We start from the raw sequence: 26,540 nt of genomic DNA, 5'->3' as shown, positions 1-26,540 counted from the left end.
ACTGCCGACATAATATGCTTATCAGTTTTGTCACATGCTTATGCCTATTATATACAAAGAAATATTTTTCAGGACTATTTCAGAAACCATAAAAAAATGAAATCAAATTAATATACTATGGAAATGTAAAACATATCAAGCTTATCTTGAACCTATTTTGTCATTGTCACAATATTTTAAATAGACAAAAATTCCATTGGTTTCATTCAGATTGCTTGTCAACAAAAGAAGGCAAAAGGAAGTTTACAAAATTAAAAGAGAGGCATTTTGTTATTATAAAATGACTTATTTCTAATGGCCTATTTCATAGTTTATGAGATTAATTACATACTTCATCAATCAACTTCATCTATTTCTACTTGAATTCCAGCGTTACTCCTACAAAAGTATAAGGAAGTCACAACCCTCTATTTCCTTTAAGAGTTTACAAGTTTTGGGCAGCTCGGGTGGCTCAGGGGGTTAGCGTCTGCCTTCAGCCCAGGGCATGATCCTGGAGACTCAAGATCCAGTCCTGCATCGGGCTCTCTGCATGGGGCCTGCTTATCCCTCTGCCTGTGTCTCTGACTCTCCCTCTCTTTCTGTGTGTCTCTCATGAATAAATAAATAAAATCTTAAAAAAAAAAGTTTACAAGTTTTGAAATAAAATTACTTTAAAATAGTTAAATTATGTCTCCAACCATTCATAGAATAATGCATTAGTTTTTTTCTAAATAGATTAGGAAGAAACTTTTGGGCTTCAAAGTAGATATATTTCTCATATTTACAGTAATGGCATAATATCAAGGTTATTCAGATAGAAACCTATATAAACATGGTTTTATGTCAAAAATGATAGCAGTAAAAAGATTACAAATGTTCACAATATCTTGCCGCATTTCTGAGGATTGATCATGTAAATGAAATTCATAAAAGCATAGCTTACTTTTTAATTTTTTATCTCTACATATGCATTTCCATATGAGTCAGTTTAGGCTGAAAATCAATGACAATTTCTATGGGGAAAAAACTGTAAGCTACCAGTAAATATGATTTTAAGATAAAATATTAATGATACACTCCAACTTAAACACTACTCACTCTTAAAGGCAAAAGTCCAGTATTTTCTCTCCCAGATTAATGGGTTGATGGTTGATACTAAGTTTTGGGTAAATAGTAGATTTTGGCATCCTTAGAAATTGGTGAATCTCTTTACAGAAAGAATAATTGCATCAGAATTTCTAATAGTTTTACATCTTATCTCTCCAGCAGAATAGAATAGAGCATTGATGTAAATAATTTAGGGGTACAGGCCTTGTTTTCATCCTTTTTGGTTAACAGAATATATAATCCCTGAAGTTTTAAAACTTAACATGGAAAGGCATCTGGGAGACTCAGTCACTTTAGCATCCAACTCTTGGTTTTGGCTTAGGTCGTTATCTCCAGGTCGTGGGATCCAGCCCCACATCAGTCTGCTTGAGATGTTTTCTTTCTCCTTCTGCCTTTCCTGCTTCTGTGGTTGCTCTCTCTCTCTCTTTCTCTCTCTCAAAATAAATCTTTAAAAAATAATTAAATAAACAAAATCTAACTTTGATATATACAAGGTAATACTCCCTCTCTCACTCTTCCTTATATTTAAAATGTAGTTTTCAATAAGGAATTTCAATAAGGAATTCAATACACATTGCTTTTCCTTTCTTTTCTGCAACAAGTAGATCTGGCTCCCTCTAAGAAGCTTTTTATATAATACTGAAGATGTCTCCACCTTTCCAAAATGCTGATGTTCAAATCTCAGTCTCCTCAAAAAACACCCCTTACTGTAACTTTTGCTTTATTAATAATGTTTATAAAATGTCCCAAGGACATTGTTTCATGAGAGATCATAAGATTGCAAGCTTAAAACCACCTTAACTAAATAAATTTACTTTCCATTTCTGTTACTATTTTAGAAAAAAAAAATGAACATTTCAAAATCTATGACTCATATCTTCTGACAGTGAATATAATCTTTGAGTTGGTCAATCATAGGGGCAATTCTCTTCCTCTACTTATCTTATAGTTTTATTAACTTGGAGAGAATGGAAGGCCGTCCTATTACAGATACAGCATGGTTGAACTGACTGACCCAACACTTTCTGACATGCATATGATCATGAAGCTTCAAAAGGCAATATTTCATGAATTCTAATGACAGGACTGGCCTTCTACTTTTTGAAAGTGGTACAAAATGATAAATATCTTCAGTTGTACCATACTTTCCCCTCTGCCCCTTAGCCCCTTCTTATTTTTTATACTATTACTTTTAAACTTTGAACTATTTTTCCTGACATATATCGAAAAGAACTGACCAGTGAATACTGTGATTTTTCTCCCCTAGCTGTGCAAAACGAACGCGATAGAATAAGCACCAGAAGAAGCACATTTGATGGCAGCAACATCCCCTCCATTAACACGCTGGCACAAGCAGAAATTCGGTCTCGCCAGGTAACCTGCTGCACTTCAGTATCTAGTCCTGTTCAACAGAATCAAATGTCTATTTAGGCATAATTAGAAAATAATTTGAGTTCATTTAAATGGGCTCATTTCTAAAATAAATTACAGTTTTACTTTGAAAATATTAGATGGACTATTGACTTAATTTTTATACTTCCTGAATAACTTCTGTCTTTAAACGAAAAAAATGCAATGCATTTCAGTCTAATATTGTTAAATAAAAGTTTGTTTACAAGGTTGATTTAAAATACTAAATGCATAGCACAATGCTCTGGAGACAGTAGGTTGTTTACTAATAAAATCTGTCAAATCAGTTACTATGACTTTTGGGGAGCTTGGTTGACTCCTATCATCAGAGCTTCCTTCCATGAAAATGGTTTCTGAACTCAAGAACTCACCTTGGCATCTGCTTTGGAAACAAATATTTAAGGGAAGAGCCAGAATTCAGAAACCAATGAAAAGGTTAATTATTTTAAATTCCTAAATGAGAATATCAGTTCCAAAGTCTAAAAATATCTGTCATTAGTTGTATACATAAAAATAAATCATTTAAAAATCAAATGAAGAGGGCAGCCCGGGTGGCTCAGCGGTTTAGCATTGCCTTCAGCCCAGGGTGTGATCCTGGAGACCTGGGATCAAGTCCCACGTCGGGCTCCCTGCACGGAGCCTGCTTCTCCCTCTGCCTGTGTCTCTGCCTCTCTCTCTCTCTCTCTCTGTCTGTCTCTCATGATTAAATAAATAAAGAATCTTTAAAAAAAATTAAATGAAGAAGGATGACTGGATAGCTCATTCAGTTGAGCATCTGACTGGATCTCAACTCAGGTCTTGATCTCAGGATTGTGAACTCAAGCCCCATGTGGGCTCCACACTGGACATGGAGCCTACCTTAAGGAAAAAAAAAAAAAGTATCAGAGAAGAAACATTTGAAGACAGTTTATTTTAGCATTGCCCCATTAGAAAAGTTAATGATATTTCTCTATTATAAAAAATGATGAAATAGCTAACTATTAATCAGGTTCTATAATGAGTCAGCACAACTACTTTCTATTTTGATAGCATGAGGGTGGAATGATGAGGCTAACATCACCATTATCATCAGTACTGAAGATTACTTGATGATCCTGTAGAGCATTTACAGAATACCTTAAAAGGAAGCTGTGAAGAAATAAACATAAGCATAGAAAGTCACACTCACCCACATACATGTCCAAAAATTAAGTTTATAAGAACTTTTAGAAAGTAATTTTTAGCAGAAAAACATTTTAAAACTTATATTTATATACAGTCATATTTTATACAGTTCAACCACTTAGAAATCATATATAATTTGAAATTTTTTTCCACACATTAAGCTTTTCAATATTGCTAAGTCAAAAGTTGGTTTCTTAATTTTACTTTGATGGCCTCCCTTTAATGCAGCAACATAACTAGTTCTGGCTTCTCTTCTAAATCTTTTTTCTTCAGTTTAGTAAACTATATCCACTGAAAAAATTTTCCTCATATATTTCAAAAAGTTATAGATAAGCTTTCTTAGTGGAAATACCATTTTTTAATTAAAAATAATATCACAGAGCATATTTCATGTGACTGTGGCATATCGTTTTGTATAGTCATTGTGAATTAGGAAAATCCTGAAAGTTGAGTAACTTATTTTATGGTTTTGCCAGTGAGGGAAAAAAAAAAAGGTACTGCTCCCAGAATATGGTACTGTGCAGTGAATGTTTCCTTTCCTTTCCTTTTCTTTTTCTTTTTTTTTTTGTAAAGATTTTACCTATTTATTCATGAGAGATACAGGGAAAGAAGCAGAGACACAGGCAGAGAGGGAAAAGCAGGCTCCCTGCGGAGAGCCCGATGTGGGACTCCATCCTGGGACCCTGGGATCACACCATGAGCCAAAGGCAAATGCTCAACCACTGAGCCACCCAGGAGTCCCACAAGTGAATGTTTTCAATGTAGCTTGTGCCGATAGGTTTTTTTTTTTCTCAATTTTAAAATGTTTCATATATCTCAAGATACTGTGGCAATGAGAGTGCCCACTTCAAAGGTGTTTACTTATTGCAGTCATGGAAGTATTGCTCACATATTATGTTAAATGAAAAATTAATGTGATCTTCTTAATGCTAGATCTCAGTCTCAAGCCCTGGTGCAAGCACTGACATAAATGTTAAGAAAATTGCCAGTATCGGTGATGTCTGTGAATCTATGAAACAACAGCTCTTAGTCTTGGTGGAATGGGCTAAATATATTCCTGCCTTCTCTGAGTTGCCACTGGATGATCAGGTATAAATTAAAAGGATTTGATGAAAGCTTTTGGAAATGTCTTTGGAACTTTACTAAGTTTTTGTGTTTTTTAAATTATATGTGTAATAGACTTGACCATCTTTAAGAAAGGTTAAATAATGAGAAAAATAATTGGTTTTCTTGTCCATTCACTTTGTTCTCTCAAGAGGCACAACTGTTTAACTTCTCTTTTAGGGGTCCTGCAAATGTATTAATTGGGTGAAGTTGAGGAAGACACAGTTTTTCCCTTTTGGAGTTTAAAAAGCTTAAGTAAAGAGGAAAAACAAATAGCAAGGAACTGCCATTGTGAGAAAAGTATTGGCAGAGTAAATATCTGGGAGGCAATGGTACACTATTGTGTCGTGGTGTTTATGGAAGGTTCCATATAAAATTCCACCGAAATACCAGGCCACTCCTGGACAGAAACCACATAGGTTGTGTTGGTGTCTTTGTAGGTACTTTATTCAATTAACATAAAAGTTTGCCTTTTATGTTGTCAATTTTATTCTAACACTTACTATATAAAAATAATAGGTCTGGCAAAAATGTTTCTAGAATCATACTCTGAAATCTACAGAGAAATAGAATTCAGATACAATTATCTTTCCCTAATACATATATTTTCATATTTTGTCAGATATATCTTAAGACATTTTAATTAATAGTTAAGAATTTTAATTTCCTAGTCTGTAAAAACTAGATGATTAGCTTCAGATTCATTTTGAATGCCTACATCTAAGTAGTTAATATTTTGTAGATGAAATTTGAAAAATTTTAATTCCCCACATTGAGTAAACCAGTGTGTATTATAGCCAGTGCATATTTTTGCACCCTCTGACCAGTGCTCTTTACCACTAATATATAAAAACAAAGAAACAATGAAAAGGAAAGGTGCATGATTGTTTAAAAACCCAAGAAAGGCAAAATATTTACACAACCAGAATGAAAAGTGATCATAGGAAGTTAGCAATTATATTTCTAGGACAGCGTTTCATACGGTGACCAAAAAAAAAAATAAAAAGTGCTATGAAATCTGAAATCATTCTTAAAGTATTCTGTAACTGCCTTCCTGGTGTGAGTCATGGTTATTGACATACCATAAAGATAGCTGGCTCAGAAGGTTATTTCATAGTGAATAATGCTAAATTGCTAAAACCTACGTGTCTCACCCCAAGCCATATAAGTAGGGTTATGTTATTTATCAGTTTTATATTTTTATTATCACTCCTCTTTAAAAGTTGCTGACTTATGTATGAAGACGATGACTTAAAATTTGAAAACTAAAATCCAGTAAGCCGTCAGAAATAGTTTTTATTTACTAAATGACACTTGAATACTAACAATATAATTAATAGCCATGGGTTGGCAAATACCCATTGTGGTTAAGGCCCTAGCGAAGTAGCTTGCAGTTGCATTATATATCATATTATTTTATTTAATCTTCTCTGGAGTTCATGAATGTTATTATCTCCAATCAACAGTGTTTCAAAATGATCCTAGATCAGTGAAATTCACTCAGGAAATTCATCAAACAAATATTTAGTAGGACTACAGTTCAGTGTTAGGAACTGTAAGGATTTGGCAGTAAAAAATACACATTGCGTCACTATTCCCATAAAGTCTGCACTCTTTTTGGGAGAGACAGACAATAAAAAATATACAGATTATGACTAAGTGAATTCTAGGTGGGGGAAGTTCTATAAAATGGAATGGAATGAGTTGTTGGAGAATGACTGGGGTGGGATGGTAAGACACACTTTAAATTGAAGATCAGAGATTTTTCCTGACACCTGAATGACAAGGGGCGAGGCATGCCCAGATCTGAGGACAAAGCATTCCACCAACAGGAACAGCATGTTCAAAGGCTCTGAGGCAAGTAGGAGTAATGTGCCTGGAGAAAAGTGAGTAAGGGCTGTCACAAGATGAAACCAGAGAAGTTAGTGGGGGGGCAAAGCATTGAGCTAGCCCCCGTGAGGCCACTGTTAAGGAGTTTGAGTTTTATTGTAAAGACAATAAGAAGCCAGGTAGAAGTTTTCAGCAGAGGAGTGATATTAAGGATTATTATTTTACAAATATTATCTGGGAAACTCCATCAAGAAGGATTTAGGATTGGGCAGCCAGAAAGGAAGCAGGAATATGCATTAGCTCAGTGAAGGGCCTTGAGGCAAGCAAGAAGAAGAATGGTAAAGGCTCTGGCTGGGGTGGTAGCAATGGAGAAGCAGCACCCAGATTTGCTGTATGATTAGAAAGGAATAAAAATGGACTCTGTTTCTGACCTAACAAGCATTTCGGGTGATGGGGCCATTGACTAAGATGCTGAAGATGTTGGAGACACGTTACTTTGATGTGTTATATTTGGAATGCTTCCTGTTCTTTGCGGTGGAGATGTTAAAGTAGGCAATTGAGTACACACTTAAGACTTAGTTGAGAGCTTAGTGCAAAGAGAGGTTCCGTCTAGATAGTGTGTCAGCAAGCAAATCACTCATCCTCTTCTCAGTATGTCACAAGTCTTTGCGTTGTTTTTATTTATTCAGTTTATGTGTAACAGAGTGTTTTACATATATTTTCTTATGTCGTCCTCATGACCACACTTTGAGATTTTTATCATTGCCTCCCTGTGAGAGATGAAAACAAATGAGTCCCAAACCTTCAGTTTAGTTTATCTAAGGTGAAATAGTAGTATGTGGCCAAGCCACAATGTGAATTCTGATTTGTTAGATTCTATTTCACTCCAAAACACTTTTCTTTCTTTTTTATTCTACTTTTTTGTTTGTTTGTTTCCATTGTATTGACTTGGAAGTTTTAGAAATTTTGAAAAGTAAAACTCTATTGACATGCTAAGGTGGAAAAATAGAAGCGTTCACGATGGCAAGTATCTATGAAGATTATAGTTTATTAAAACAAAAAAAAAAGGTCCCAGACTTAAAGAACACGGAGTTAATCAGATATATATTATAGCGTCTTTTAATCACTATATTTTATAATTAATTGTTAAACTTGAAATTTTTCATTAAGGTGGCACTGTTGAGAGCTCACGCAGGGGAACATTTACTGCTTGGAGCTACGAAGAGATCCATGGTGTATAAAGATATTTTGCTTTTGGGTAAGTTTTTTTTTTTTAATTTAAAAAGAAATTATGCATGCTTCATCCTTACACAGGATCTATTCTGTATGTAACAAGCATTCGTAGACACTGTCAAATGGTACTCTCACTTCACAAATTGGATTTAATTGATATTGTCCTCACTCAACGCCCTATATTTCCTTGACTTGATTGCAAGGAAGTTTAGAGGGCATTGAGACACTCAGGGTTATCAGTGAGATGATGGATGTTAGCTGAACCTATTATGGTAATCATTTCACCATATATGTAAATCAAACCATCATGCTCTAAACCTTAAATTTACACTGTGATGTATGTCAATTATATCTCAATAAAACTAGGGGAGAATGTTTAAAAATAAAAGATGTTGCTCAATAAAGGTAAATTGAATTATGTTTAAATCATATCAGGACAAAGAATTAGTGATTCATGTGACAACTTTATTGGAATCTCAGTGTTGTTTCACATTCTTTCAGTGTCTACTTAATACTTATAATTATATTGTTTTATACACTTCCAAGGAACATGTTTATTTCGCATAATCTTATTGCTTACAGTATGATGCAACATCCCAGGTTAAAAAAAATAATTTGGTGACTATGTCTGAAAATTCTGATAGTTTAGTTGCAGTGCTGGAAGAGGCAAAGTAAGATGGCAGGATGAATGGGATAAGGCACAAAGGGAAAGCTTTTGTTTTCCTTAAGCAATTGTTCCAATCCCCAAGTCTTACTTGCCTTTTAAATTAGGTTTCCTATTGAGAGAGTTGAGATCCCTCTAATAATTATTACCCCCACCTCTCTCTGGCTGTATGAAATGATGACCAGATTGCTTATCCTATTTTTTGATAGATACTGTGTCTCAAAATAGAAATAAATTGAATGTGATATAACAATAGCTAATATTTGTTGAGGACGTACTATGTAAGATGCATTGCTCTAAGTGCTTTATATGTAAATACACACACCTCATGTAATCTTCATGATAACCCAAGAGGTAGGTACTGTTATTCTGCAGGTGAAGAAATGCAGGCAGAGAATGTTTACCTAAGATCACAAATCTCGTAAGGGATAGAGCTGTAAGGGATAGAGCCAGGATTTAAAGCACATAATATGACTGCATAGACTATGCTGTTAGATTCTATTAAACACTCTCTTGCATTTAGAAAACTGCAAGAGGTGTGAATACAATATACTTAAATTGTAAATTCACATCTATAATACATTATAGATGTGAATACAGTATACTTAAAAACCCAAATGTCCTTGCTACCTAATTCTAAAGTGTTTTACCTCGAATAATTAGATAACTAACTTTTCATAAAAAGAGCAAGGCTACATTTTTTTAAGTTCATTTGCACATGTTGTTACACTGAAAATCGTCTTTGCCTGCAGTGAAAAAATTCAGAATATACTGCTTTTTATAAAACCAGAAAATAACAGTTTAGGCTGTTATCCTAGGAGTTTTTGTCTTTTAGAGCCAGAGACTTTCTGAATTAGATAGGGATTTTCTGAATTTAGGGATTAGGTAGTCTAGTCTCAATTCAGTTTCTGAATTTTCTTGAATTCATCTACTTCTAGTTGTTAAAATTGCGTCCCAAGAGTTGTTACAGCTACACACCCCTACATCAGTAAAGGAGTCCTAGTTTTATCCAGTGTAAGCAAGAAAGTTTCTTTAGGTTTTGTGTTACGCTCATTAATGAGTAAGACACTAATAGATAACTGACACAGTGGCAGGCTAATCATTATATTTTGTGTCTCCCTTGTCAATTATTAGCTTGTTATTGGTCTGTACTTTCGTGTTATCACTAGTGACTGGGGCTGTTAAAATGCATGTGATCATATTATCAATGTCATTGATCCTTGACGTGTTCTTAAACTTTTCTAACATAACCAGCTAACAGTACTGGAAGGAAGTACTATTACTACTCCTTCAAGGGAAGAACCTCTAAATCCCATCTGATGATCTTTTTGTTGGACAGCGGCTGATCTTTTTTTCTCCTAGGAAACAACTATGTAATTCACCGCAACAGCAGTGAAGTCGAGATCAGCCGTGTGGCCAACCGGGTTCTAGACGAGCTGGTACGACCATTTCAAGAAATTCAGATTGATGACAACGAATATGCTTGTTTGAAGGCAATTGTATTTTTTGATCCAGGTTTGTTTTCAGATTTCCATTAGAAAAATAATTATAATGAAAAGTAAACAATTTCATATTAGAACATTTACTCCTCACACTTTAGTAAGATTCGATCTTTAGATTGCCCTTTGTCTTCCTTTATTAGATGCAAAGGGGCTAAGTGATCCAGTAAAGATTAAGAACATGCGGTTCCAGGTGCAGCTCAGTTTGGAGGATTACATCAACGACAGGCAGTATGACTCCCGGGGGCGGTTTGGAGAGCTGCTTCTGCTCCTGCCCACACTGCAGAGCATCACTTGGCAAATGATTGAGCAAATACAGTTCGTTAAGCTCTTTGGAATGGTTAAAATTGACAACCTACTTCAGGAAATGCTACTGGGTGGTGAGTACATTTGACAATTTCCACTTTACTTATTAGCATCGCACTCTGTACAGAGTTGACCTATTTACTGTTTGTCCATGGCATAATGAACCCAATTTTTTACATTTAGAAAGTCTGCAAAACTCATTGGATGGAGACAAAAATACTTGAATGTGTTGAAATCCTCGTTCTTACTAGTTTCCACCATCTTTGTGCCACCCAGTTCCTCTCGCTTTAGTTTTTATCTTTTCGAAGGTGGTAAATAGAAATATATTTCCTATATTTAGTTCTCCTCGGAGTGTATTATTTTTTTCTAAGCCTTGACTCCTTTCAAAGCTCAAAGATACCAGCATGGCAACATAACCTAGAAATGTTCATAGTAAATACCTTAAAAATAAACACTTTCCTCCTGAAGTAATTAATTGACATAACACAATGAGAAAGGAAAAAATGAGATTTCGTTGGTACAATAAATGTCAGGAATAAGTTAAGAAATCATTTATTTTGTGTTCTGATCTAGATTACATTTCCTTGTAAAATCACTTTATTTTATTTTATTTTAGTTTTAGTTTTCTGGTTCTTAATGTGTTCCTAATGACATCTTTCTGAAATAAAAGTTGTTTATGCTATCAGTGTGATCCCAAATATTATCAACTTGAGGTAAGTGATTCTTGGAATTGCCTTAACAACAGGCAGCAAACCTAATGATTCCAGGAAACGGCACACAAGGTCCATTATTAATACACACCATAATATGATACAACATTAATCTAGCCAATGCACAGTGAAAGCTGCCCTTGTCCTTAATATGGCGGCAGTTCTATTAATTTATTTTTGAAATCCCAAAAAGCACTTTGCAAAAATAGCAATTTCCACGCTGTCAATCAAAACATTTGTTGCAAGGTAAACTTGCCGTCCCTGATTAAATATCACTAACGCAAGCATCTTTTTATCTTCTGTAGGTGCTTCCAATGACGCTAGTCATCTCCATCATCCCATGCATCCACATTTGTCTCAAGATCCATTAACTGGACAAACTATACTTTTAGGTCCCATGTCGTCACTGGTTCATACAGACCAGATCTGTAAGTACCTGAGCTACTTTTCAACCATAATAACTTTTAAACTTAATTAACTGAGAAAAAGTGGCATTTGGGAAAGGATCTGTCAGTACCCAGGAACTGCAAAACTCAAGTACAGTTTCCTCTCTAGGACTCAACAGTGGGAGATTGTGGTGTTCAGCAAATCACTTATTCTCCTTAGGCACAGGTTTGCTTCCTGAAATGGGATGTGAGTGCGTAAATGTTTCTAAAGTATGACAGGATCTACACACAGTCCTGGTTTTGTCTGGTAGTGTAGGATCGTAAAAAGGACTTTGCAAGCTGGAACCATGCAAAGGAATCTTAATAATCAATAGGAAAATTATAGTTTGCTTGTGACCTTTAAAAAAGGCTTGCCACAACATTAAGGACTCTCTTAACTACAGGATATAAATGTAGAGGGAAATTGAAAAATAAGAATCCTGATATTTATTTGGGACATGGTAATGTAAACATTAGATTCACTGAGAATTAATGAGTTTTATTTCTTTGTTAAAAAAATTATGAAGTGGGGCAGCCCGGGTGGCTCAGTGGTTTGGTGCCACCTTCAGCCCAAGGCGTGATCCTGGAGATCCAGGATCCAGTCCCACGTCGGGTTCCCTGCATGGAGCCTGCTTCTCCCTCTGCCTGTGTCTCTGCTTCTCTCCCTCTCTCTCTCTCTCTCTCATGAATAAATAAATAAATAAAATTTTAAAAATATATATGAAGTGTAGGGGCTCCTGGGTGACTCAGTCAGTTAAATAAGCACCTGCTTTTGGCTCAAGTCATGATCCCGGGGTTCTGGGATTCAGCCCAAGTTATGCTCCCTGAGCCACACCTAGCTTTTACCTCTACCCCTCCCCGCCACTCATGCTCTCTCTCTCTCTCAAATAAATAAATAAAATCTTTAAAAATATATTATAACGTGTAGTTTAAACAGTGCTTGCTGCTTTTCCGTCCTCTAACGTGCAAGTGGAAGTGGGTACCCTTTCTTTGCCTTGATGAATTTTCCTTTTTTGAAAGTTTGGATCAGCTGCCAACATTTTACCTTTTGTACTTTCCATGTCTTCATCCTTTTCAACACGATCAGTTTTTTCACTAATGTCCATCAGTTTTCCTTCACTAAGCTCCAGAATGCAGATTTAGAGACTCAAACAGTAGCAGTGTCTGCATTCCTAGGGGCAGCTACTTCTGTAACTCCATCCATGCTCCATTCACCTCCTGTATTATGACTTTTTGCTCTTCTTTCTTTCTTTTCTTTCTTTCTTTTTTTTTTTTTTTTTGCAAAATATCATGATAATTAATCACTAGGAGACAAGGAGGCAGCACAACTACACATTTAAGTTGTCGGTACATGCACTGAATAAAACATATTCAGTGGCCAATCACTAACAGACTGAATGATGTGATGTGATTGGTTACTGATCATAATGCACATCTGTCATCAAAGTAATTAATAGACCAAAGAGTTAGCAGTGAAGTTTGTACGTATGCAGTTACTCGCAGTTAACCTTGAGTTACCAGGCTCACTGAAATTCAAACCACGGACTGGTGCTATTTAGCTAAGCTGTGATAACTGAAATTCGTGTGTGTGAAATTTGTGCAAAGTGAGGACTGCTGAGAAAGCTCTTTGGAACTAAAATGGTTATAAATAGTAGAGGTTAGTAGCTAAGTTAATCTGACAGTATTACAGATTTAACACAAATTCTGTTTATAAGCTACCCCTTGGTTAAAAATCTGTATTTGACAAAATTTCTAGAATTGTTTCTGAATTTATACTGTTATCCCAGATTTGCCTTTGACCTATCTCCTCCTAACACTAAATCAAATACTTATTACCACTGCTATCCCTTAGATACAGGCACTAGTAAACCCATGTGTAAATTATATCTGAAACACAGAGTTCTTTGATTATATCATACAGGTAGAAATACAATTATTAGAAAAATATACAAATTATGGAAATAGCAGGACATACTTAACCTGTGGATATAAATGTACTTGAAAGACAATTTGGAACCATCTTTGTGAGGTAAATGTTAACATTTTCATTTCAGTCAAAAGCAGAGAGAGACAAACCCAATACCATCTCTCTTAGAGATTAGTTATTCATAAACCAAGAAAATAAAACACATTAACAACATATTAAACATTATCGGCATCAACTGGCAAGAAAGTTTAACAGTTCTGCTGGTGGTTGAATCTTTTACTTTTTAAATGTTAGTTTTCTAGTATTTTTAAAAGCATATTTGCTGACCCTCATCTTTTAAAATTCACATCCTATTTTTTATTTTCCCTCTTTCAACAAAATATTTTACTAGAATCATTTTTCAAGGAAAATTCGCTCTGTTTGCCCCTATTTGGAATAGTTCATAAATCATGCAAAGCAAAACATTAAACACATTCACACACAAAAATTAAGTTCATGTGTATTTTCCTGGCCTTTGTACAGTAAAAGTTTGCAATATGGAGGAAATACTCTCAAGACAATGAAGTATTCAAACCGTAACTTTGTTTTTTAATTACTTGGGCTTGCTCTTTGCATTGATGGGGAAGGGAAGGGTGAGCTCAACTGTAATAGTAATTTTGAAGCTGAAAAGCCATTAGTTTTTAGATGCTTTTAACTACAGTATAGGTTTCAGAACACTTGAAAAGTATCTTACCTTATTATATCATCTAATATGTTTGAGTTAGTGGAATCCAAGCCAAAGTTATTTTATTTTATGTGCATTTTTTTATTGCAAAAAATGTGAAGTTGTTTTTTAAGATTTGAAAAAAAGAAAGAACTGACCTTCTGTTAATTCTTTTCATTGACTTTTTTTCTGCTGGGTCTGTCTCTAAGAATGAAATACTCATAAATGCTATTAAGAAAGGCAGGAAGTGACTTATAAGGGACTATTAAGTAACTATTAAGATGTTTAAGCATGCTCTATTCCATTTGAATGCTATCTAGGAGTTCAGAAGGCAGTGCAACTCCAAAAGGACCTCAATGAGCTCGTATTCTATAATCATACTTTATATATGGCTTTTAAAAATATCTCCAAAATAAAAATAATGCATATTGATATCATGCAGGACTTAATGGGTTGGGCTAGGATGACAATCACATACAACTCTCTGCTTCTTTTTTAGCAACTCCTGAGACCCCACTCCCTTCCCCACCACAAGGCTCTGGACAAGAACAGTACAAAATAGCTGCCAACCAAGCTTCAGTGATTTCACACCAGCCTCTCTCCAAACAAAAGCAATTGTGAGGATGTGTCTACTCGCAAACGGCACTGCATAAATGTGAAAACTTGTTGATCTTGAAATAACTCAGGATAGTACTTTTGGCAAACTGTTAGCCAAGGCTCCTGCATGGTGCTGTTATAAGATGGTATCTTGTTTTTTTGTTTATAGGCTCATGTTTTTTGTTGTTGCTGTTGTTTAAAACTTTCAGATACAAACAATGTGTATCTGAGTTTCAGTATGTTTGTATATATTTTTCCAACTTCCCTCGCACTGTCCCCAACTAGTTGAATCTCATGTACTACTTTCATTTGTTGTCTTGATATTAATTTAAATCTGTAAATAATTGCTTCATTGTGATGTGATGTAGAATTAAGTGTTCTTTTTTGACTAAGAACAGTAGATCAGCAACTCCAGATCAGTGTAAAATAAGCCAAGTTGTTTTGTTTGTTTTGTTTTGTTTTTATCAATTTTAAACTTGCAAATTAGAAAAATAAAGCAGTTGCTATTGAAGAGGAAATATTTCTTTGAAGAAGAATCACTTTTGGATATCCTGTGGCTAAGAAATATCTTTCTGGCTCACAGTTAAATATGCCTGTCTTTAGCTTAGGAAATTATAAATAACCATTCCAAGGATGACTGGTTCTTCCTTGAAATCTGCCTCTATTTGAAGATGTATCTTAAGATAAAGCATGTTTGTTTTAACAGTTAAGATACAGGATAAAAGGTTAAAAAAAAAAAGGGAAACCCTTAATACAGTGTCTCGACCAAGAGAGACACTGATTTTCCTAAAACAGTCTAGAAGTCAGCATCTATTGACTAGAAACTTACCGAATACGTGTATCCAGTTCCCAGGGAGGCTGAGAGAGCAGTGTTTAGGTGATAAACTTTGTGCCCACTGAAACTGCACCAGTTTGAGAGACTGTTATTGGCCGACAGACCACCATCTGTCACATATGCGTTGCCTCATTTAATCCTCACAGGTACCTGTCAAAGAGCTATTATTATCTTTCACTTACAAATGAAGAAATCTATTGCTTTGAGGATATGTAACCAAAGTTCTTAAACCTGAAGACTAGGATAGCCACCACCTTTATGCCCAGGTCTGCTTGACATTAAGGAAAACAAATCTTTGCGGTGGAATGAAAAATGTGAATTTTTCACTATGGTTTTAAATATATGCAGTTGAGCAATGACGGAATCCTATCCATCTTTTACCTTGGCAAATATTCACATGTAATCAATGAGTGTAAATTTGTTGCAGCATGAATAAGAAACCACTGTGGTTTTAATGCCTTCTCTCTGGAAAAAAAAAAAAACACACAAAACTTTATTTTAAAAAAACTTTATTTAAAAAACACTTTAAAACAAATTAAAGAAAATAAAAGATATGATCCAAAATAGGTTATGATGAAAACAAACACAAAATCAAATCACTGACTCGGCAGATTTCCAAAAATCAAGTGGACTGAGGAGTATAGTTCATTGGAGCCCTATTTGATGTAAAGTGAAACTTATTTAAAAACAATTATGATGGGCCACGTCAAGAAACATTGGTCTCTCTCTCTCTCTCTCACACACACACATTTCCTGAAGTAGTGAAAAACTGGTTGAGTAATTATCAGCGATATAAGAAAGTGTCCCAGTCTGTAAGAGACTGAATTCAATGATTTTTACAGAGCCTCAAAAGTTCTAAAATTTCATAACCCCCATTTACCCTACAAATAAAAATGTTCTGTTATTATTAACTAACTTATTAACTCAGAGTAGAATACTGATTAGAAGGTATCATTGAGTTAATAAAATCAAAATTCCTTCAATACCTGGTACCTGCAAACTATAAAATGTATCTTTGAGAGTGAGTGAGGGAAGAGCAAAGTTTATTTAATTATTATTTTGTGGAAATTTAGCATCTCAATTTCATGCTTTTCATCTTTAAAAATACAAATATCCTTTGTAGGTTCTGTTTAACTTTTTGTGCTGTTCTCTTAATAGATATTAAAAAAACCTTTAAAACATAAAACCAGAAGATTCATTTTTAGTGAGCCTTTTAACTTATCTGCATACATTTACTAAACAGCTTTGTTTTAGAAATTATTGCTAACGACTTTGTTTTAATAACTATGGTCAGGGAATTTTTAATGTAATATTTTTGTATACTTAACTGCCAAAAATGCTGGCCAAAGAAGAACTAAAGTTTTCAGCATATTTTGAAAATACTGGTAATGAAAAACATTGCTTTTATATAGCACAAAACTTTTTTCAGGTAATAAGTATGAATAATTTATTGTGAAATAGTGATTCATTTTATAAATGTAAAATTATTTTTATAAATTTTATTGTTGAAAATCAAAACTTACTAAATTTTGTAAGTGTTAAATTATAGTGAGATTAAAATATTTCTAAACTGTGATATGTTGTTTCACTGAACTTTCTAAATAAAAATTGAGGAAAAAAAAAACCTGTAGTAGAGTGCTTCATTATTGTTTAAAATGATTTTGAAATTCTAGAGATACTGATAATATTTTTTATGTGGACATTTAATTAAATTCAAATAGAGTTCACCAATATTGATCTTTAGAAGCCGGAGCAAAATTAATTAGCACATCTCCAAATAATCATAGAATTGGACACTGATTAAAGGGAGAATACTCACATTTACACTTCATTGTGTAGTTTTTCTTGAGAATTTTGTGACAGTAATTAAAATAAATGAGCCAGCCTGTCTTAAATGTTGTGTACATATACTCTGGCAATGCTTTTTTAACTTAGATGTTTTCATTGCTATTGTCCTCCATTCATATTTAAACCTTTTTTGTAAAATCTCTTAAAATACGAAGACTTTAAATTTTATTTTTCTAAGATTCTACTTTTATTTTTACTCTTATCATGGTAACATGTCCACATCATTTAAAAACACAAATTATATTTAAGATTTATAGTGAAAACCTGCAGTACTCCCATTTGACCACTGCCTCCACATTCTGTCTTTCAGCGAAAACACTCCAATAGTGTAGCTGTTTTATCTGGTGTTTTTCTCCATAGTTTGAAAGCATTAGATCATATCACCGTTTTTCAATTTTTTTTTCAGTCTTAGGCTGTATCTCTGGGCAAACACTCAACTCCTACCATATTCTCCGAATTTTTTTTTACAAATCAATATATTTTTTTACTTCCTTAGTACTTACTACTTAAGTAACTGTGTATCTTGTTAAAATATGAAACATAGTTTTTATATTTTTGTGGAGAATATAAGAAATATACTCTAATTTTATAGAGAAATTCAGAAGAGAAAGAAGAGTTCTTGCTCTAAGTCACAGGAGGATTGCAATTTAGAATAAAGATAAAATGTTGCATATATTAATAATAAGGTGTATTGTACTCTATACTCCAGTGCAATTTGACATCCATTTCAACTGGGGCATTTGAGCTGATCTTTTTTAACTTACGTCACTTTCTTCCCTCCAAGATCTCATTGAACTGCCCAGAAAGAAAGCCTTTTAAGAGTAAGAAAAATCTATACGTGTCCTGAAATTTTCAATTCTTTTTCTGCAAAATACAAGGCAGACGACATCAGAGTAAAAGAAATGCACACTTGCCCATGATTAACCAAAAGCATAATGGTGCATCTGTGAAAGTGATATGAAATTCCAGATATAGAATCCTCAAAAACTTCAAAGTTGTTACAGGAGAGGCTAAGACCAAGAGAAGAGCTTGTGACAGCCAATGAAAGTCAAATCAAAGGACATAAAGAGCAACAGCAGTGACCCACTGCGGGGGGGCTCATAGTGTGATTCACCTGATTTCCCTTGAGGCAGATGGGTTGTCAGGAAAGGAGGGTCTAAGCCACAGCAATTTCCAAGTTGTGAGAGTTGTATTCAGTTACAGAAGAGATAGAGCAATCCTCACTTCGGAGTAGTGTAATAATTATATGAAAGAAGGGACTCGATTCAATAGTGAACTTGTCCCCTACAGCTTTCCTTCTTCCCTGTCATCCCCCGACCTCGTTCTTCCTTACAGGCACAGATAAAGTTGTAAAATACATAGGCATATTTAAGTAGAAGGCAATGCCTTGGGTGGGGAGGATGGAACTGGATAGGATGAGGGACAAAGACAATTCTTTCTACCCACCCAGACGTGGAAACAAAATAGTTACCAAAGAAATCTGTGAACTTTCCTGTGGTGACCACCTGTCAAAAGTAGCCAGTGCTCCATTTCTTATATCCAGCTGGATCCATTTTTTTGGAAAAAACAATTCTTTAGAAAACACAAAGTTTGCCCTACAAGACAAAAAAGTACTAGGTGGGGCAGCCCTGGTGGCTCAGTGGTTAGCGCTTCCTTCAGCCTGAGGTGTGATCCTGGAGACCCAGGTTCAAGTCCCTTGTCAGGCTCCCTCCATGGAGCCTGCCTCTCCCTCTGCCTGTGTCTCTGCCTCTCTCTCTCTGTGTCTCTCATGAATAAATAAATAAAATCTTTAAAAAAATAAAATAGGATTAATTGAATATACCATTGTAGAAAATAAGAATAAGAAAAATCGAGCAGCCTCGTGAAAGAGGAGTCTTAAAAAATATCAAGGAAACAGAAAACTAAAAATAACATGGGAGATATATGACAAAACTTTGATATCTCATTAAGTTTTATAGGTTGAAAAAAATCACCTGATATGATATAATTATTTTTAGATTAGATTAGAATACAAGTTCATTTGTCTTTATCACATAATTCTTTAGTACATAATTCTTTACAAAGTGATCCAGTAAGTGACATTGATGCTATATAATATACGAAATATATTAAACCTCTACACTTTGCCACAAATTTGTAGGCACTGGAGCTCTCAGTTTCTAAGGGAATTTTGAAGAGGAAAAACATTAAGCCATAGTCATACAAATAATTACAGATAACCAATCATTACTTTGTAGTCCAATAACCAGACATTTTGAGTTGCCTAGATAAATTTACATTGAGATCAGGAAAGAGCTCTCAGGAAAAATTGAAAGAAGACTGTACCTAAGGCTCAGTGAATAAGAACGTGAAGGCTGGGGCACCTGGGTGGCTCAGTGGTTGAATGTCTGCCTTTGGTTCAGGTCATGATCCTGCGGTCCTAGAATTCGAGTTCTATGTAGATGGAATCTACATCAAGTTCCCCTCAAGGAGCCTGCTTCTCCCTCTGCCTATGTCTCTGCCTCTCTCTCTGAGCTCTCATGAATAAATAAATAAATAAAATATTAAACAAAAACACAAAACAAACAAACAAACAAAAAACCATTAGGGCCAAAACCAGAAGGTATAAAGGTGGTTGGAGGGCAGACAACACAGTTCCTAATGGGCCATGCTAAGGATTTCAGATTTTAATTTATTTCCATGTGATTCACCAAATGGTTTTAAGTAGGACAGAATATGATCCACACTGATTTTTTGCAATCAATCACTCTGCTAAATGGAAAAGGAGTCAAATTGGACCAGAAACATCCTCACTGAAAGGAATAAAAAGAAATATTTGTATTCTGGATTAGGGTAAAAGTACCAAAAATTTGGTACAAATACATGCAACTAAATATATACCAATATATATCACTGTTTTGGAAGCAGACACAGTGAGACTTCTTCCAAATTTGATATTGGGTATGTACAATAGTACAGCAGCTTTGGAAAGAATTTTCATATTCTTACATGAATTAAACATACAAAAAAAACACACATACAATTACCATATTAGCCTGAAATACCAGTCTTAGATATTGCCCAAAAGAATTGAAAATATGTTTCAAATAAAGACTTGTGCAGAGTTTTTTATTCGTTATGGCTGAAAACTGGAAACAACCTAAACATCCAAAACTGTTAGTGGGGAAACTATGGTATATTCACACAGATTAAATTAATACAGAAATTAAAAGATGAATTACTGATAAGCATTACAAAATGGACAAATCTTGAAAACATGATGAGCAAATGAAACCAGACAAAAGTATACACTGTGGAAAAAAAACAAAAAGAAAGAAAGGATAACTGGTCTATACTGAGAGAAAGCAAATCAATTATTGCCTAGGTTTGAATCTGATTTCAAAGAGGCAGGAGGACATTTGAGGGTGTGAGGGTAGTGATAGATTACAGCTTGATTTTGGTGGTGTTCATTATTTGTCAAACTTTGCCAACCTTTACATTTATTTTTTTAAAAAGATTTTAATTACTTATTCATGAGAGACACAGAGAGAGAGAAAGAGACACAGGCAGAGGCAGGGGGAGAAGCAGGCTCCCTGCAGGGAGCCTGATGCGGGACTTGACCCTAGGACCTTGAGATCACAACCTGAGCCAGAGGCAGCCTCCCAACCACTGAGCCACCCAGGTGCCCAGCCAAGCTTTACATTTAAATGTGTGTATTTTACTGTATATAAATTATATCTCAATAAAGTTCACAAAAGAGAAATGCACTATATTATTTAAAAATTACAAAAAGAACAAGAAATAAACCTAATTAATGCTATAAAAATAATACATAAACAAGAAAGTAAAAAAAAATATAACTTAAGAAATAGAAAAAATATACAATTTGTAATAAATCCAGTTACTAGTGCTCTGAAATGACAAGTAAATTAGGTGAAATCTTTGATTAAACTACCCAAGATAAATGGAGGGAGCTGAAAGAAACATACAGGCTGATAACTCTTATGGCTATAACTGCAAAATGTCTAAACAAAATACTGGAAAATTAAATTCAATGCTATAACGAAAGGATAGTATAACATACTCAAGTGGACTTTCTTCCAGAAATGCATGGTTGGGTTACTATTTGACCATCAATCTCACAGCTTCTGTTCTGCTAAAGGTGGGCTGGGTGCTCCCTTTTGGGAGTGCATCCTAAAGCATTCTGCACTAAATATCTTCCCTCCTAATCTCAGAGTCTGATTCCTAGGGAAATCAACCTGAATTCATTTATAAGAATGAATGAAATGAATGAAATGAATTTAAGAATTCATTTATATTTATATGCTATCATAGGCAATTGTAAAATGAAATTAATCAATCCTGCAGATTACAAAATCATCAAAAACAAAATTGGTGAAAATCAGATTTATGAGGTGTAGATTACAATACCATCAGAAGTCAAACTTATAAAAAATAATCTAATGAAATTATTGATGTTGAAATGTTGAAAACCATGAAACATTTCTGAAATTTATCTTCAGATAAATTAAGGTACCAATTACAGCATGGACGAGAAGGCAAAGAAAGCATGGAAAGTGTCGACAAAGTCGAATTACAATGTATGAAAATAGTAATGGAAGTGAAAAAGCTGGTGAGATCTGAGTTTTCATTAGAAAAAGTTACCAAGGGGCACCTGGGTGCTCAGCCAGTTAAGCAACGGACTTTTGATTCCATCTCAGATCATGATCTCAGGGTAGGGAGATGAGCCCCAAGTGAGGCTCTGTGCTGGGTATGGAGCCTGCTTGGGATTCTCTTTCCCTCTGCCTCCCCTAAAATAAAAAATTTTTAAAAAGTTATGATAGTTAAGGATTTTGTAATGGAAGAGTCCTGGATGACAAACTTCTAGCTTCCCCTTTTCACACTATTTCTGTTTTTGCTGATGTTTTCTTCTCTTCTTTAGCCTCTCTGCATGCTCCTACTTGTCCTATAAGATGTAGTAACATTACCACCTTCACCCCTCTGTAAACATTTTTATAACCTTCTCAGGTAAAATTAAGGACTTCTTTACATGTTTTACTGTTTGTTGTTTATACTGAATATTTATAGCACTTATTGCAATGCTATAAATTATTGCTTATTGCCAATTAGAATGAACCCAGAAGAGCAGGTACAAGTTGGGTTCATTTTGCATTCCCAAGATTCAACCAAATTCCTGGCAATTATTAGGTGATCAGTAGTGATTTCTAAGTTAGACAGAAGATTAGTCACAGTTGTGAATTCTTTTTTGTTAGTAGTAAAGCTCAAAAAGCAAAAAAGCTGAAGAGAATATATTTACTTCTAATTCAATGGATTATTTTTAGCTAATGGTAACATTATTATTATAAGATAATCAGTTTATCACATTAACTTTTAAAAGTGAAAATAGTAAAAAAAATCAACTTTTTTAAAGGATTTTATTTATTTAATTATTAATGAGAGACACACAGAGAGAGGCAGAGACATAGGCAGAGGGAGAAGCAGGCTTCTCCCAGGGAGCCTGATGCAGGACTCGATCCCAGGACCCCATGATCACAACCTGAGCAGAAGGCAGATGCTCAACCACTGAGCCACCCAGGTGCCCTTCAACTTACTGCTAATAAGTGGAACATTATCACCTAATCCCTGCTATATTATTAAATTGTGATCTTTTTCAGAGACTTTAAGACAGTTTCATCAACTTATTTTTCATATTTTAAAATACAAACTTTGTTAAAAAGATATTTTGCAGCACAAAGATATTTTATACAGCAAAACAACCATCAAGACACAAAGGGTTTTTTATTATATTAGGGGTTTGTGCTCATTTAATCTAAATTGTAATTCACACAAGTCATTCACCTGCTTATACCAGACATTAGGGCTGCAGGCAGGTTAGTAGATAGTTACAATATTGCCTGTTTATTTTTTAAAGCTATGGAATGATGTTGATTTAATATACTGATAATTTAGGAAAAACATGTAAAGCCCATTTACCCTAAGATAATGATAGTAAAAGAGAGAAATGAAATTAGGTTATATTATTGATTATTTTATTTATAAATCATTGGTGCCCTTGTACTGCATAATAATTCAATTTAAATATAAATGTAAAGATCTAATGAGCAGTTATCTGGCAGATGAATAAGATCAGAAACACAAATCAAAACGTAGTGGTGTGTGTTTAGAAAAACACTGATCTTAATCTAGGGTTGGTTTGCTTTGTCTACAGAGGAAAATCTGAAATGATTTCATTTCATAATCCCATTTCATAATCCCATCACAAGACCCACAACATGACAGCATCTCTGCAGCAAAATGAAAGTATTGTGCTACACAACTGCTGTAGAATCGCCTCTACATTTCTTTACCAATATGCAGAAAATATTTTTACCATAAAATATATCTTGATAATTCTTGAATAAAAATAAAATTAAGGTGAATTTTAATATAAAGCCTATCTAATACCTCACAAATATTTATTTTAGACCTACTAGGTTCAAAGAATGAACTAATGTACTAAACTGAATTTGGACAGAAATACAAAAAATAAAGAAAGTACATTTTTGTTCTTAAGGAGTTTGAAATTTAGTGAGGAAAATTGACAAGTTATTAATATTTATGACAGACAAAGCAGTAAGTTAGGATGCAGTGTACCATAAAGATTATGGCTCAGCCTATATTCAAATGTGGGCTCTAGTGTGCAGTATCTGTGAAATTATTGCAGCTTCTTCTTGTGTATCAATTTCCTCATCTTTAAACAAAAACACAAACAACTGAGTGATTATACTATTAACATTGGGTAGGCTATGATAAGGATGAATTGAGAGAGTTTCTAAAATGTGGTTATCATGGAATCTAAGGCTTAGAAAATACTAAAAAGAATATTCACAACAATTATTATAGGTACACAGGATGAAGCTTGAGAGCACAGATTTAAAAAATCAGTAATATCTGATTATGATTATTGAATGTTTAGTTCAAAATCATGATCTAAGGCAAGTATTAGATATTTGTCTTAAATATATTTTGACATCTACATATTCCTTTCTAAGTTTCTTAGAACATGTTTTGGAGAAAATTCTCTTTAAAATATCATCTTAGAAAATAATGAAGTTCTTTTTCATGCTATTTATGATAAATCATCTTCATAATGCTGTCATGTGAATTTCAAGGAATAAATCTATTTTTCTAAATAGTTAAATAAAATCTCAGATTAAAATGTGATCCCCAAAACCCGGTATTGATCATAACTCAAATGCATACAGGAAATCTTCTTTTTAAGATTTTATTTATTTATTTATTCATGAGACAAAGAGGGAGAGGCAGAGACACAGGGAGAAGCAAGTGCCATGCATGAAGCCTGATGTTGGACTTGATCCGGATCATGCCTTGAGCTAAAGGCAGACACTCAACCACTGAGCCACCCAGGCGTCCCCATACAGGAATTCTCAAAAAAATATTGCCTATGCTTTTTTTATATGGTACTCTAAAATGATAATGCTATTTTCATATTGTGGTAAAGCATTGCAATAGGAAATTCCATAAACTCGCTAAAGGACCTGCTGACCAACATTTTACAAACATGAATAGAAACATAATCATTGAACTAAGAAATGAAAAATAATCATCTGTGTATTGTATAGAAAAAAGCATTTTGACATTATAAACAATAATTAAAGGGGATATACAATATCTACTTTAATACATATTTCTATTATTATATAAGAAACATCCGGCTAAAAAGAGAATGATAGATATGCAAGGAAGTGGTTAATCCTCATCCAAGAATTAATAGTGCACCTGAACCAGGTAGCTAGCATGACCCCGAGTACACACCCCAAGGGTCCAAATTTTATGTGGCAATCTTTAAGATCCAGACAGTCTGAGTGACATAGTCTGTGTTCTTGCTGCCCTAAGTGCCATAAATAATTACACAAGTGCAATTGCAAGAGTGCTGTAAATGAGAATCACTCTAAGTTAATTCCTATAGGTTGAGAATTTTCTATAATTACCAAAAGTTCAGGGTGCTGGTCACACATAGATTTTGAGACCTGGCCAAGTATTCACAGCAAGTCATTCTGGGCCAAGACTGCCTCCTGACTCCCAGGTGGATTCAGATAAGGTGAGATACAAAGAACAGCCTTTTCTAGGAAACCACCTGAAAAACTGCAAAATTATTTATTCACCTTGTGCATAGTAACAGCTACAAAATCCTGACATTTTGGTAGCAATAAGTATAAAAAAAAAAGACTATTAACAGTTACATCTTAACAAATGAAATTACAATTCATGCAAGTGAAGATATTTTGTTAGGTTTTAAATAGCTTTTGAAAAAGCCATTTAAAAAAATTTGGCACAGAAAAACACATGAGGAAATTACAAAATTGGACAGTTTTGATTAGTGATATTTAGGGCTTTTGGCCATGCTGTTTTCTCTATCCAGAATACTTTTCACATGGTTAACATATTGTTAATAATTGATGTGTCCACTCTATGTCACTTCTTCAGAGAGACTTTCCTTGACTCTGTCCCCTTAGAGTTATCTTCCCTGTTGTTGACACAGTGTATCTCAACTAACGATCATTTTATTATTTGTTCATCCACCTCCTGTCTTGCCCTCTCTCCCATTTAGAATGTAAGCTATATGAGACAAGAAATCATGTCCAATTTATTCACCATTGTACTGCTAGTGGAACTACATGGAATGAAGCTTACATAAACAAGTGTTTGTTGAATTCACTAATTAAAAGAGAGACATTCAATTCAGAGGCATTGCATACAGCAGTACTTTGATCCCTAGAGCAACCACAAAAAAGTACTACGAAGAGCTGTCAATAAAATGACAGAGACAAAATGGAATATACTTAAAAATACTGAATTAAACTATCAAAGTAGAAATGAGAAAAGGAGGGAAAAAGAACATATTGGATGTATAAAAAACAAATACAAAATGATAAACACAGATCTATCAATAATAGCCTTTAACATAAATTAACATTTAAAGTTAGAGATGCTTGGGCTGAATACAGAGCAAGATCCAACTATACGTTGTTATACTTTAAAAATGAAGCCACAAATATACTAAAAATAAAGGATAGAAATGTTCTTTAAAAATTCAATAACAAAAAATTATTGGCTATGTTAATGAGACATTTTATAATTTTAAAGATTCAATTAATCAAGAACACAACAATAATAAATCTGCATCATTTAATATCAG

General features: G+C 34.2%; 1 protein-coding gene across 10 annotated transcripts in view; it reads left to right on the top strand.

Moving 5' to 3' along the window:
• The window catches only part of HNF4G (hepatocyte nuclear factor 4 gamma), a 121,661-nt gene extending 104,544 nt beyond the window's left edge, over positions 1-17,117 (top strand). For all 10 annotated transcript variants that reach the window (XM_072734458.1, XM_072734450.1, XM_072734457.1 and 7 more), the window contains 7 exons: positions 2,354-2,460; positions 4,594-4,749; positions 7,765-7,852; positions 9,854-10,006; positions 10,134-10,370; positions 11,312-11,434; positions 14,561-17,117. In XM_072734458.1, the coding sequence (XP_072590559.1) occupies positions 2,354-2,460; positions 4,594-4,749; positions 7,765-7,852; positions 9,854-10,006; positions 10,134-10,370; positions 11,312-11,434; positions 14,561-14,682 (986 nt within the window). In that variant the 3' untranslated portion in view covers positions 14,683-17,117. The remainder of the gene's footprint in view (positions 1-2,353; positions 2,461-4,593; positions 4,750-7,764; positions 7,853-9,853; positions 10,007-10,133; positions 10,371-11,311; positions 11,435-14,560) is intronic.
• Positions 17,118-26,540: the final 9,423 nt, after the last annotated feature.

Source organism: Vulpes vulpes, chromosome 13 (genome assembly GCF_048418805.1).
Source record: "Vulpes vulpes isolate BD-2025 chromosome 13, VulVul3, whole genome shotgun sequence".
In the NCBI taxonomy this organism is placed as follows: domain Eukaryota; kingdom Metazoa; phylum Chordata; class Mammalia; order Carnivora; family Canidae; genus Vulpes; species Vulpes vulpes.
This window is presented reverse-complemented; position numbering and strand designations above follow the sequence as displayed.